The 14,058-nt window shown below is 53.5% G+C and overlaps 2 protein-coding genes across 14 annotated transcripts in view; one reads left to right on the forward strand and one right to left on the reverse strand.

Annotated features, from left to right (window-relative positions):
- Positions 1-14,058, reverse strand: part of ACC (acetyl-CoA carboxylase) — a 100,104-nt gene that overhangs the window by 46,940 nt on the left and 39,106 nt on the right. For all 13 annotated transcript variants that reach the window (XM_075870969.1, XM_075870971.1, XM_075870970.1 and 10 more), the window contains 4 exons: positions 12,173-12,263; positions 10,986-11,204; positions 953-1,072; positions 44-233 (listed from right to left, as the gene is read on the reverse strand). In XM_075870969.1, coding sequence (XP_075727084.1) covers positions 44-233; positions 953-1,072; positions 10,986-11,204; positions 12,173-12,263 — 620 coding nt within the window. The remainder of the gene's footprint in view (positions 1-43; positions 234-952; positions 1,073-10,985; positions 11,205-12,172; positions 12,264-14,058) is intronic.
- Positions 3,886-4,890, forward strand: LOC142769120 (uncharacterized). Its single transcript, XM_075872060.1, has one exon. It carries the CDS (start codon positions 3,886-3,888, stop codon positions 4,888-4,890), a length of 1,005 nt encoding a protein of 334 aa, XP_075728175.1.

Genomic DNA, 14,058 nt, shown 5'->3' on the forward strand with positions numbered 1-14,058 from the left:
TGAACTTGTTACTACACTTGAACTTCCATTACACAGCACCTACCTTGCTGGAAATCAATCTCCACGGAGAGGTACTGCTTAAGCAACTCTTGCACCACATTCTTCATGCGGCCGCGAATACCATTTCGGTATCGCTGGACAAGCTGCACAATGCCCTGTGTGGTCATGAAAAAGACGTCCCGGTCCGCCCGCTTCTGCAATGTCGCCGCGTAGCTGTCGATGACACCGGCAATCTGCGTTATACAACGGGAGTTAGCGTTTGATACTTCAAGATGTCCGGCTATGATCGTGTCTGATGAGCAGAGAGAGACTGTCACGTATGGATGTACAGACATCATGACAGCCATAATTTTAAAGGCTGCAGTCCTGCCACTTTCGTTCACGACCTAATAGGTAGCAGCGTTAACCAGATCTATGGCTACCATACAGTTCCAAAGGTGGACAGCCATTATTACCACAGCTGTAAGTGCCGAGAAATCACTTTGCTTCAAGCATTCTTGCAGTCCACTAAGCCTAATAGCAAGCATGCTGACTATTCACAGTGAAAATAGCGTGAAAATTAGGGCACAGACAGTGCTTTCTTGTAAATATGTCCCAATTCCTCTGCACTATTTTTTGTTCTATTGTGAACTACTCAAATTGGTTCATCCAAAAGTGGCTTAAACTGCACACCCAGCATAACCCAAGGAATAAAAGTGAAAATAATCATACAACAGATGAAAGGAACATGGCAGCACCATGCCTTGAAAGCAAGCATTGAACTGTAAGTCTCAACTTCACAAAACACAAACCAATGCACCTTATCAGCCTTTTATGTGTTTACCTTCTTTTAGATTGCATGTCAGGCACTCTTTTTTTTTTCGTAACGAATCTGCAACCAATTGAGCAGCTCACTGGCAATTAATTCAATCACAAACAGGCACGTGAAAAAAGTTAGGGGCAATTTCTTTACCTGTTGGCTCGGAAACTGGGCGAGGACCGAGGTGATATTCTTGTCGTACATCTTCATCAGCGTCCGGATGTTGTTCTCAACGGACGGCTGGATACGCCCGGAGATTGAGGAGATGATGTCCTGCAAAACATATGTAAAAGATCAAAATATATTTCAAAAGTGTCCACATCTGGCCATATTGCCTTCACTCTTGTGCACTCTGCAATATGCACCAAGAGCATCCCCAGCTGGCTCATCCAATGAATGTTTCTTCCAGCGAACTATCAAGCTTTTCATTGCACCATGTAGCACAAACAAAAACTGTGTCTACCTTTGATGTAACCTTGCACTGCCAAAATGAGCTTTGCAAGCCAATTAAGCCAAGATACCCTAAGATCAAGCTAATTAAGACCATGCAAATAAACCTGAGCTAATTAAAACATCATACTTGTTTCATTAATTAAGATCATATAAATTGATACCATGCTCATTAGAACATTTGTATTTTAATTAAGACTGTTAGTAAAGAGCGTGCTAACATCTCACTAAGAAACATCAGTCACAATCCAGCCTAGCACCACTAGTTCAAGCTGCTCATATTTGTTCTTAATATTAAACCTTTAACACTCTGGGCCCGCTACACATTCTGTGAATGAGATGTAGCAGAGGATATCAGATTCACTTGAACAAAGCATCCCTGTCTTCACATACTTCTAAGTTCTCACATGATAGGATATTGCGAGAACGTGTAGACTCATGTCCCATACCACACGTCCTGTACCACGTAGCCACGTGGCCCATACCTTACCACTTACACCGACTGCCACAATTCTAACAATTGTTCTGGATTAGGCGACACACCTCCTTATTCAAAATAGAGTCGTCCTACGCAATCCAGTTTCTATTTGATGTCCACTGCAAATTCTTTATGTAGGAAGCCCTTGTAAATATATGTTGTCTTTGTTTAGGCTACAGCGTCTTCTTCCTTTTAAGCAAAGTTGCCAATGAAAATGCTACAGCCGAATGCAGCAGTACTCTTCACTCAAGCACATTTCCGACAATGTACCTAGGATGTACAGTGTCAATTTTTATGAAAGGAAACACTGGAATGCATGGTCTGCACACTTCGGCAGCTGCTGGCAGCGTGTTTAAGCGGAAACGAGAGCAACCACAGTCTATTTTCGCGTTAACTCGCGGTGGGCAAAACAATTTGTTGCTGATATGGAACCAGCAGCAAGATGTCGGCCCCCTCCCCCTTAAGGCAATTACGGAGAAAGGGGAAGGGGTTGCAATCTTGCCGTTCTATATCAGCAACAAATGGTTGCTTTGCTCGCTGCGAAATGACTCGAAAAGAAACTGTGGTTGCTCTCGCTATCACTTGAACACACTGCCAGCAGCCGCCGGAGCGCACAGGCCAGGCATCGCCGTGTTCTCTTTCATAAATATTGACACTGTACATTGTGGGGATCTGAGGCGCGCCTGCGACCATTTCGCGGGCATTCTGCCACACGGCCACACCCTTTTGCTTCCCTGCTCTGTTTACACGACGTGGCGATAGATGGCGCCACACGCGGGCACGGCGCGCGCCACTGTGCGCGCCGAGGGAGCGCTCTCTCTCCGTTGGTCGGCACCGGGTAAGCACGTGTTTCCCTTCGTCCGCGTCCCCTTTGGGAATCGCCGGACTGTAGCCTGCCTGGGGTGGCCTTGGGGCACCTCGGCAGGCGTGTTTACTTGAGTGCTAGCTTCGGTAGCGTACGCTAAGTCCACAGCGGTGCCTAGTGCTTGAAGTGGTCGTACCACAACGAGCCGCACTTGCCGTAGGCCTACGCGTACGAGGTTTGCCCTAACACTCACGACCAGGCCCAGTGGCCATCGTGAGAGTGCGCAGCATAGCCGCGAGGGACCTTTTCCCGACCGGCGTGTCAAAGCTCGCCATTGCCAGCTGCGACGTGCTCGCGGTTTTCCCCTTATTGTGAACGTCCGCGTGCGGGTGCCTTTGCTACCCGCGTCCCGGGAGCGGACGTTGTACTGTTGTTCGGGGTGCCGCCAGAGGCAATAAAGTGTTGTGTTTTGCATTAGAACACTGTCTGTTTGCCGCGCCGCGCTAAACGCCTTATCAGTTGAGCGCGCGCGGAGCGGTGCGCTACACGCGAGTAAACGGAGTAGCGGCCCTGTGGCTCGCTAAGCCTGAACCCGCGGTGATCGTCCGCTGCAGTTGAAGCGGGGTCACCATACTGGCGCCCAACGCGGTATCAAAGGCTCATTAAGCCTTTGATTAGTCTTAGCCGAGTCAGCCGCCTTTGCGAATCAGGCTCGCCGCGTTTACCCGCGTTATGTCTGCTCCGCGTGAGTTCTGTCCGCTGACGCTTTTAGCAGATACCGCATTGCTCGAGAACAGGGCCAGTGCCCCCCTTGAGCATCACAATCGCGCACCCTCACTTGTCACAAGCCCCAGTCGGGATAACACGAGGCGCTACGTATCAGCTCCCACTGGAGAGGTAGCGTGTTTTGGGTCCGGGGCCATAGCCCAACCCGAACAGTGCATGCCAAGGGCAAATTGGACTACTACTGCTCCCTTTGGAATGCATGGCAGTTCCATGTCACAGCGCTCCGAAACGGCTCTCAGTGGAGCTTCCAGGGCGCAGATCGGCACCGCGGCCTCAGCCGTTGCCGAATTTTGCCCGCTGGCTGCTACGCAACCTAGCAGCCAAGCTCATTTCGAGCACGCGCCTGCACCGCTAGCCGCAAGCGGCCTAGCATTTTCACGTGAAGCTGCCCCAAGAGTCAGCTGTGAAAAACAGGCGCTCCCCAGAGTCGCGACGGCCGGTATCCATTTTGAAACCGCGCCGCTTATCGAGCTTGGAGACAGTTCCCCATCGCTCGCCCGCGCCGCTAATGCACCGACAGCTTCCTTTGAAGCGGGCGCACAGACGCTGCTGCAAAATGCCGCCCAAATGATTCAGGCACTCACGGGGGCAGTCCAAGCGCTTTCGGCCGTTCCAAAACGCCCTCATCCCGCTGTCATGTTGGCCGTTCCGACCTACAGCGGGTATGGTGATCTGCAAAGTGCAAGAGATTACCTGGACTCCCTCGCACGTTATCAGAGAGCCATGGGTCTAGACGACCAGGAAGTGCTCGGACGCGTCGTCCCGGCTGCACTGACTGACACGGCGGCCAGGTGGCATCGGCTTTCCGGCCACCGAGCAGCAACCCTCGACGAGTTCCGCGCGGCCTTCCTGCGCGAATTCTTACCCGCTGACTACGAGAGTAGGATGCGGCGCGAGCTCGAGCTCCGCACACAAGCTCCTGATGAGTCGCTTCAGGAGTACGTACGCGCGATGGAAGACCTTTTTTCTATCGCTGAGCCCAGAGCCTCGAACGAGGAGCGCGTCGAACGGGTGATTAGGCAGGCACACCCGACTTTTTCGGCGTACCTGCGCGGCAGTCGCTTCCGTGATTTGGAGCAATTGGCCGTCGAAGCAAAGCGCATCCAAGGCGACATTCTCGCCGCGCGTTCCTATCACCCGCCACCGCCAGCCAGCGAGGCCCTCGAACCGCGCTGCGCGTGGGGAGGGGCCATGACCCTTTCTCAGCGGCAACAGCCCGCCGGAGCTGCCTTTGCGGCTACCCCTACAGCTGGGCGCGCGTGGGAGATAAGCGATCGAGCTTTAGATCCCTACACGTACGGGAGGCGGGCAGCCGGTGCTGCATCGCAACTCGACGCGCGCGAGCCGGGACGAAATCCGACCCAGCGCATCACCGGTGGTAACGGTCGTCAGAGCGGTTCCTTTGATCATGCGGCGAACCCACCCGGGCAGCTCGAAGCTGCTCCGTCGCGGGAAAGAGACCGCGATGGAGTGCGCTGTTTCCGCTGCCGTCAACGAGGGCACATAGCGAGGGAGTGCTCCGCGTTTGTGCCTCCTGTGAGGCAGGGAAACGGGAGCGCGGGCCGTTCGTGAAGGCACGAGCGGCCGAACCCTTGCTTCTCCCCTATGCGTATCGGGCAAGCAGTCTTTCTGGTGCGCACGCGCCGTTTATTTTGGTCACCATTGTCGGTCGCAAATTCTCGGCGTTGCTGGACACGGGCGCAAGCGCTTCGTTGTTTGGCGAACAGGTGTTGTCCCACTTGCAGAAGCGCTCGGTGCGCTTGCGGGACAGCCGAACGACATTCACCCTCGCGAAAGGTGTGGCCCAGTCGGCGGGCGCCGCGAGGTTGACTGTCAGATGGGGAGGCCGAATGAGACGCGCGCGTTTCGTTCATCTTCCCGGGCTCAGTGTTCCTGTGATTCTCGGTCGGGACTTTCTCCTAAAAACCGGTATCGTAGTGGACATTGCGAATGGAGGCTATCGCGACGGACCTTTTTCCGAGCTAAAGCCGTTCATCAGCCCTCCGGCGCTTTCTGTTGCCTGTGCAGTTGAAGCGTCGAAGCCGTGTCACGTGCAAACTTCGGGGGCAGGCCCCTGCGCTATGCACTCGTCGGCTCAAAATCCCCATCGGGATAGAGCGGCACGACACGAAGAGGCTCCGCATCCTTTGATCGCCTGTGCGACTCAATTGGATGATACACAGAAGGCTCGTTTGTCGGCACTGTTGCGCGAATACAATGAGCTCTTCACCGATCAACCCGGCTGTACCGATTTGGTGAGCCATTCGATCGAAACTGGCGACGCGCTTCCTTTGAAGTGTAACCCCAGGCCCGTCAGCCAGGCCAAGAGGCAGGTAATTGACGGCTTGCTGGACGAGATGCTCTCATCTGGCATTGTTCGCCGTTCGTCCAGCGCCTGGGCGTCTCCAATTGTGTTGGTGCCTAAGAAAGATGGCAGTCATCGCCTGTGCGTAGACTATCGCCGTCTCAACGGAGTGACTCGTAAGGATGCCTATCCGCTCCCCACGATTAGCTCCATCGTAGGGAACCTCGGCACTGCGCGGTATTTTACCACATTAGATGCCTCCAAAGGTTACCTACAGGTCCGGATGGATGAGCGTGACCGGTGCAAGACCGCGTTCACGTCCCACAGAGGGTTATTTGAGTTCACTCGTATGCCCTTTGGTCTTTGCAATGCTCCTGCGACTTTTCAGAGACTCATGGACCGCGTCCTCGGGGAAGCAAAGTGGTCTTACTGCATGTGCTACCTCGACGACATCGTGATTTATTCACGAACCTTCGAAGAGCATTTGGCCCACATTGCCGATGTGCTCGAGAGGGTGAGAGCCGCCGGGATGACGTTAAATCCCGCAAAGGCCCAACTAGCGCAAACCCGAGTTCAGTTACTTGGCTTCACGCTGGGCGAAGGCTCCATTGAGCCAGATCGGGAGAAACTTCGAGCAATCCTCGATTTCCCCGCGCCCAAGGACGTACGCGGCCTGCGCCGCTTTCTCGGAATGGCCAATTTTTACCGGTCGTTCATTCCGTCCTGTGCCCGAGTGCAGGCGCCCTTGACCAAGCTCTTGGGTAAGTCAGCTGAGTGGCGATGGGGACCTGAGCAGCAAGAGGCGTTTTGCCGTCTGTCTAGCGCCATTGCGGAGACAGCGCAGCTCAAGCTCCCCGACCTGACCAGACCGTTTGTTGTCCAGACTGACGCAAGCGATCTGGGATTAGGAGCAGTTCTCCTACAGGAATACGATGGTGTGTTGCAGCCGCTGGCCTTTGCCAGCTGCTCGTTGATACCCGCGGAAAGGAATTATTCCGTGACCGAGAGGGAGTGTCTCGCCATCGTGTTTGCACTGCGGAAGTTTGATGTCTACCTTGATGGGACGAAATTTGTGGTGCAAACAGATCACAGCGCGCTTAGCTGGCTGATGCGGCTCCGTGAGCCTGCAGGCAGGCTAGCGCGCTGGGCTCTCCTAATACAGCATTATGACTTTTCAGTGCAGTATCGGAAGGGGAGCACTAACGTGGTAGCTGACGCGCTATCTCGTGCCCCAGTGTCGACCAGGAGCCTGGATCCCGGTGCGACAACCGCTAGCGGTGCCTTTGCGCAAGCAAGCGGCGCGGGCGAAACGGCGGCGGAGCCGCCAAGTGGAGAAAAGGGTGAGTGCGGTGACGAGCAAACCCTTTCCACGGGCCAGGCAAGCAGCGCGCCGCGAAGCGGGCGAGAGGGGGAGCGAAAGGGAAGCGAACCCGTGACGCCAATGCGAGCGGAGGCGATGGCTGCAGTCCTGAGTGGGAACGATACCAAGCTCCCCTTTGGGAGAATGGGAATCGCTTTCAGCAGACAAGAGTTACTGAAGGCCCAGCAAGATGATCCGTTTTGTCGCGAGTTGAGCGACGGTCTCAGGGAGACGGAGCGCCGAGACGCTGCTGGTAGTGCGGCGGGCGCAGGGGGACGGGAACCGGCGTGTGTCGCTGGGTCCCCCGCGGATACATACTTGCTGGACCATGATGGACTCCTGCTGAAGTACATAGCCACCGATGAGGAGTCAGTGGACCCGTTTAAGGTGGTTGTGCCCAAAAGTCTGAGAGGCGCACTGTTGCGAGCCTCTCACGACGAGCCCATTGCCGGTCACCTGAGTGGCTCTAAAGTTTTCGCGAAACTGAGCAAGGTTGTGACTTGGCTTGGCATGAAGCGTGACATTTTCCGCTATTGCCGTTCCTGCCACGTCTGTCAAACGGTGAAACCAAGGGGTGGCAAGCCGCCCGGCTTGATGAAACCGATTGTCAGTGAGCGTCCGTGGCAAGTAGCCACCTGCGATCTAATGGGGCCGTTCCCCAGGAGTAAGCAGGGGTTCATACATCTGATGGTAGTTGTTGATCATTTTTCCAAATGGGTGGAGCTGTTTCCGCTGCGGAAAGTGACAGCGCGAGCGGTGCTAGAGAGGCTACAGGAAGTGTTTTGTCGGTTCGGCTTTCCGAAAAGATTGATCACGGACAATGCGTCGTATTTCACCGCTCGGGTGTTTGGTGATACGTGCCGTTCCCTAGGAATAGATCACTGCACCACTTCGCCCTACCATCCCCAGTCCAATTTGACGGAGCGAACCAATCGTACGCTCAAACCGATGTTGGCGGCCTTTGCCGAAAGTCAAAGGGACTGGGCAGACCATTTGAGTGAACTCGCGTTTGCAATCCGAACCTCCGAGAGTCGCTCTACTGGTTTCTCTCCCGCCTTCCTTAATTTCGGAAGGGAGTTGGCAAATCCGGTGACCAGTGTCATGCAATGCCAGCTCGGAGACGAGGAAGAACCGGCAGACTGTTCTGCTTACGCTTCCACACTTCGGGACAGGCTTTGTCGAGCTCTCAGTAGAGCGAGGCAAAGTTTGGCATCGGCCAGGGCCGAGCAAAAAGCCCAGTACGACCGAAAACGTCGCCGCCTTTCATTTAAGGTGGGTGACCTCGTCCTGAAGCGCAACCACGCTCTTAGCGACGCGAGCAAGGGTTTCTCAACTTCGCTCGCTCCAAAGTGGCTTGGTCCGTACCGAGTGGAAAAAGCTTGGACTCCACTCGCGTACTTGCTGAAAGACCCGCTTTCGGGAAAACTCAGCCGTGCCCATATCGCAGACCTGAAAGCCTTTGCGTCGAGGTCTGACGAGCCTGCGCCAGCGCCCAGTGGCTCTTCGCGCAAGCAACGACGCACACCCGGCGCGGCGGACCGCATTCGGACCACGCACCGGTATAATCTGAGGAAGCGGTCACCTTAGTGATTTCGCGCCGGACGGCGGGCTTATTTCCGCTACCGAAGGCCCTCATTTTTACTTTCTAGTCTCAGTGAGCTAACTTCTTTACAGCCAGTGCTTGCAAAGAAGTCTGTTCCGCCCAGTTGCTGCTGCTGATTGTCATGTGGGTGCTGTTGTTACTTGATGTTTGTTTTCCGGGTTTTTTTTTTTTCTCGCTGGACGAGAGGATTGTGATACCTGCTTTAGCGGGGGGGGGGGAGAGGGACGAAGGACACTCTGGTGGTGCAGGTGTGTGTGTCTGTGTGGTGCGGAGAGGGAGAAAAAAAAACCGGTCAAGGACCCCTACGTCAACATAGGTGGCGCTGGTTGTCAGTGGGGTGACGGGGGAAGCCGGAGACTGTCAGCGGTGCGCCATTCTTGTTCGGGTGCCGGTCGTCGTGGTCGCAGGCCTTCAGCGACATGCCCTCCAGCCAGAAACCCACACGGCGGGCGCCTCGGCGGCCAGAACCTTCCGCCCCGGGCACCTCGGCGCCACCCAAGTCTACCAGGCGGGCGTCCCGGCGGCGGGGACCGACAACATCGCCACCGCCACCGGTCTCCAAAACACCAGGGCGGAGCGTGGCCACGTGGGCGCGGCAGGAGGGGCAGGAGGTCCCGCGCTACTTTATAAGCGACGCGCCGTGGAAGACACAGCGGCGTGTTCGGCGCGACCTGCCGCTGGACCGTGTCCCGTGGCCATTCCGTGGCTGCACGCTGACGGAGAGCGAGGAAGCGGCCGGGGGCGCCCAGCTACCCACCGATGCAGCGGTGGGGTTCTGCGCCACGTGCCGAGTAACCGTGCACTTCAAGTGCCATTACAAGGGTGCCATGCACGTGGCGCGAACAAAGGCGGCCGCCGAGGGAAGGGCCACCGACAGGAAGACGCCGGATCCAGCACCGCTGAGCCAGCGCTCGGACGCGGACCTGGCGGCCTTGTGCCGACAGCGAATGGGGGAGGACCCCCATTTCGCGGCACTACTATCAGGGCTGCCACCGCCCGCAGCCACCGACGGACCACCCATGGACGGCGTCGCCACCATGGATGTTGACCGTCTTTTGGAACTATAAGGCACAGTGAAGCCCCCCCCCCCCCTTAAGAACGCTGCAGCAGGCAAAATATATGTTTTTTTGGATTTGTCAAGTGTATTCTTGTGTTGTTTATTTTTTTTCCCCCTTCAGCAGCAGTTGCAGAGCGAGGCTGAGGCTAGCTGTTGCCCATTGCATGACGCCTTTGCATGCATGGGCGACGACCGGCTGCCTTTGCAGACCGGTATATAGGGTGAATTAAGGAGAGGAGGATGTGGGGATCTGAGGCGCGCCTGCGACCATTTCGCGGGCATTCTGCCACACGGCCACACCCTTTTGCTTCCCTGCTCTGTTTACACGACGTGGCGATAGATGGCGCCACGCGCGGGCACGGCGCGCGCCACTGTGCGCGCCGAGGGAGCGCTCTCTCTCCGTTGGTCGGCACCGGGTAAGCACGTGTTTCCCTTCGTCCGCGTCCCCTTTGGGAATCGCCGGACTGTAGCCTGCCTGGGGTGGCCTTGGGGCACCTCGGCAGGCGTGTTTACTTGAGTGCTAGCTTCGGTAGCGTACGCTAAGTCCACAGCGGTGCCTAGTGCTTGAAGTGGTCGTACCACAACGAGCCGCACTTGCCGTAGGCCTACGCGTACGAGGTTTGCCCTAACACTCGCGACCAGGCCCAGTGGCCATCGTGAGAGTGCGCAGCATAGCCGCGAGGGACCTTTTCCCGACCGGCGTGTCAAAGCTCGCCATTGCCAGCTGCGACGTGCTCGCGGTTTTCCCCTTATTGTGAACGTCCGCGTGCGGGTGCCTTTGCTACCCGCGTCCCGGGAGCGGACGTTGTACTGTTGTTCGGGGTGCCGCCAGAGGCAATAAAGTGTTGTGTTTTGCATTAGAACACTGTCTGTTTGCCGCGCCGCGCTAAACGCCTTATCAGTTGAGCGCGCGCGGAGCGGTGCGCTACACGCGAGTAAACGGAGTAGCGGCCCTGTGGCTCGCTAAGCCTGAACCCGCGGTGATCGTCCGCTGCAGTTGAAGCGGGGTCACCATAACATGCAGGGAAGGTAATTTGTAAGAGCCCGCTAAGTGGACTGCCCTTTTAGTGTGTATTGGACGATTGGCTAGTCTTCGAGAGCCACAAAGAGGTGCTAATCATCACTGCTAGCCCTTGAGCTCTATCCTATTGGCATGCGCTGAAGTGGTCAGTTTACTTAGGGTAATATAACAGGAAAGCTGCTAACATTCCCTCAAGAGGGAGAACAAGAACAAGCCTGACAACCCTTCCGCTCACAACAGCTCGAAATAGGGCTGCTGTCCTAACAAAGCTGCAACATTGTTCGAGTCAATCTCGCGCATCACGACAAGACATCAACTTACTTTGAGCTCCATGAGGGGCAGCGTCGGATCTCGTAGCGTCCGCATGAAGGTGTCCAGGGAGGCGGTCATGTGCTGCGCGAAGTGTGGGTCCGGCAGCACGTAGCCGTCCAGCACGTTCTCCAAGTCCTGTTTGGCTGCCAGGAATTGCTGGTTCAGTTTTTCCTCGTGGAGCCCCCCTTCGGTCTCCGGTGCCGGGAAGCCACCCTCAAACGGAACCGCCTGCGGTAGGGAATATCAATTAGAATTGCGAGTTTTCCACCCATCTCCTCTTGCCAAAGGAGCAGTGAAGGTGAAGGGAGAACACATTCTTTAGAAGTTACCATGTCACCAGTTATCTATCTACTCACTGATGTAAATTTATTATATGCAGGAAAAGGCTGCACTGCAAAGTTGAGGACGAAAAACTGGACTGGCACAGGGAAAGCGCACCTAACACTGAAGTTTATTGAAACAAATAGCAAAAAAAAGGTTGAGTAACATACAAAGGGGTGGGCACTGCAAGCAAACCACGCGTGATCCTATCGGGGTGCTATCTATGCCATATTACACGTGCTTTTATCAAACTTTTTTTTTCATTTTATTTGTCTCTGTAAACATGCCATTTGTCTATCCGTAAGTGCTGTCAAAGGTGCGCTAACGCGTGTGCCCAACTTCCCAGACATCATATCGTAAGCTTCCTGCAGTATGTTCCAACTAGCCCCCATACAAGTTTTTCTGTTTATTATATGCATGAAATTGAAAATTAAAAGCAGGCTTCAACTCTTGCAAACAATTCAAGTGATAGAGCTGTAACAAAAAACATGGGCGGCGCCAAGATTCATTTACACCGGGCGGACACTAAGGACAAGAGAGTTCCTGCATGGGGGCAAGCGAGGATGGAAACATATGTGTTGTGTTTTGACTATGCTTTCTCTTGGGGGGGGGGGGGGGCAAGTGGTAACTAACTTCAAGGGGGGAGGGGCTCCACCCCTATACCCCTGACATTGCACACGACAAAAAAAAAAAAAACAGCCTCCATATGTATGTACACGGTTCTCCAGTTGAGGGACCATAGCGCCCCCTCTCTCTCTCTCCTCCTGATTCTTTCCAACTGAGGCCCTAGTCAAAGTTGGGGCAAGAGGGGCAACCACACTCTTGCCCCCCACCCCTGAGCATGCACCTATGCAGGCCTCCGAAAGCCAGCTCACCTTGTTGACTCTCGTCGGGTCGTCCAGTTCTAGCCTTGCGAGCTCGCAGCCAGCTTCCAGAACCGCACCAGGCCGCTTGATGAAGTGTACGCTGGAGAGAAAGAGAGAAAGGCGAACTCGTAGGTCGCGTGACCTACTAGCAGGCGCATGTGTGCCAGTATGTGGAGAACAAGTTCAACACAAACAAGGTTGATGCTGACTGATACATCTGCTATTGGCGCCATTTTCAGCCACTCTGCATAATTCTAGCCCACTGCAGATTATTAAAGAAAGGTGACCAATTATGTAGCAGTAAAAAAATCACGTGCAGATTTTCTTTTCTTGCAATGGTTGTTGAACTTTATCATGTTCTTGTTTGTGCTTCATTTGTCCACAACAGTACACAACAATTCAATCTTAAAGAGAACACATGATTGGAAAAATATATATCCTAAAGCTGGTTCATTGACAAATAAAAGATACAATAACTGATGAGACACACTAGGTTAAAACCTTAGCACTGCAAAATAGTACTGCAAATTTGCCCATATTTAAGCTGTAATTTATAGCCCAATAGTACTTAATTGGTGCTCCCTTCAAAAGTGCTTTCTACTGTACATTCACACACACACACATACATTAACAAAGACAACGCCATATGCAAAGCAGGAGCAATGTGCAATCTAAAGCAAGAAACAGTCGTACAACACCTCCAACATTTGCTTGCAGATGTTACACTAGCAAGTAGCCTGCCAACAAATATGTGTGAATGTAGTTTGGATCAGCAGAAACTCATGTTTCCACCTATTGAAATCGTTCAAGCAGGCCAGAACACCTTTAATGCCACCGGATCAACTTCCTCGCAAATGTTTTCAGAGCCTTGTAGCAAACAAAAATAGCAAGAAATCAGCACTCCTTCAGTTCTGGTTGAAATTCTAAGAAAATGTTTATTGACAGTTATGACAGTAAGAAAGTTTAGACAGAATACCCACAAGCGTTAGATTTTCTTAAGCGTCCTTATCATGCTCCATTCGCTAACCTTCATTAGTTCACACGATCTGTCATGGCGTACGCTTCTGGGCACCCTGTCGCGGTTTAACTTGCTTTGTTTGCTTTTATGATGCAGAGCAGTACCATGCCTAACATAGCACTATTTATCTGGCGGATTATTAGGCCCTACTTTTTTTTACCGAAGTTAATGATTACATTATGTTCACCATAACCAAAATTACTGCAATGGGGTTAAAATGTACAGGCCCAACCGCATGCACCCGATATTCTAGCGACAGCGACGAACGAAAGTGATGAGAGACATAATTTGCTGTTGCAGAGGCCATCACTCGTTGTGTGACACATTTCTGGAAAACTAAAAAGATCGCTTGTCGCACGGAAGCCAGCGCGATGATTTCCGGCAACATGGCTGCACCCCCGATCTCCGCTTCGGCTGAAATTCGCTCTCGATGGTTGTGATCCGTGCGCGCTTCAAAAAATGGAAGGTATCGACCACCTTTTTTTTTTACATTCGCATCTCACGCAGAAAGTGCGAGAGCGGCCGTATTTTGTTGTAAATCTTGTTACCGAAGGGTTGTTTTGACGTTTTGATGGCAGCTTAAGACGATTACGGTCGCTTGCTGCAATGTGAAATCGACATGAAAAGTGCGTTGCAGCCTTCGTGGAGTTGCGACAAAGCAACTTTGCCGCTATCGCTTGAAAATCGTGTGCATGCGGTAGGGCCTTAAACGTTAACAAGCGTTATCAGGCTGTTTGTTTCAATCGGTGATACACATAGCAAAGAAATATTTGGCGAGCAGCCTCGCTTTTGGCCAGCATTCTCATGTTATCAGAACATAGTGATTACACTTGGAAACATAGTACGTATAATTCTATTAAGTAAGTTTCTCTTGCAA

The sequence above is a fragment of the Rhipicephalus microplus genome, chromosome 8 (assembly GCF_043290135.1).
Source record: "Rhipicephalus microplus isolate Deutch F79 chromosome 8, USDA_Rmic, whole genome shotgun sequence".
Lineage (NCBI taxonomy): Eukaryota > Metazoa > Arthropoda > Arachnida > Ixodida > Ixodidae > Rhipicephalus > Rhipicephalus microplus.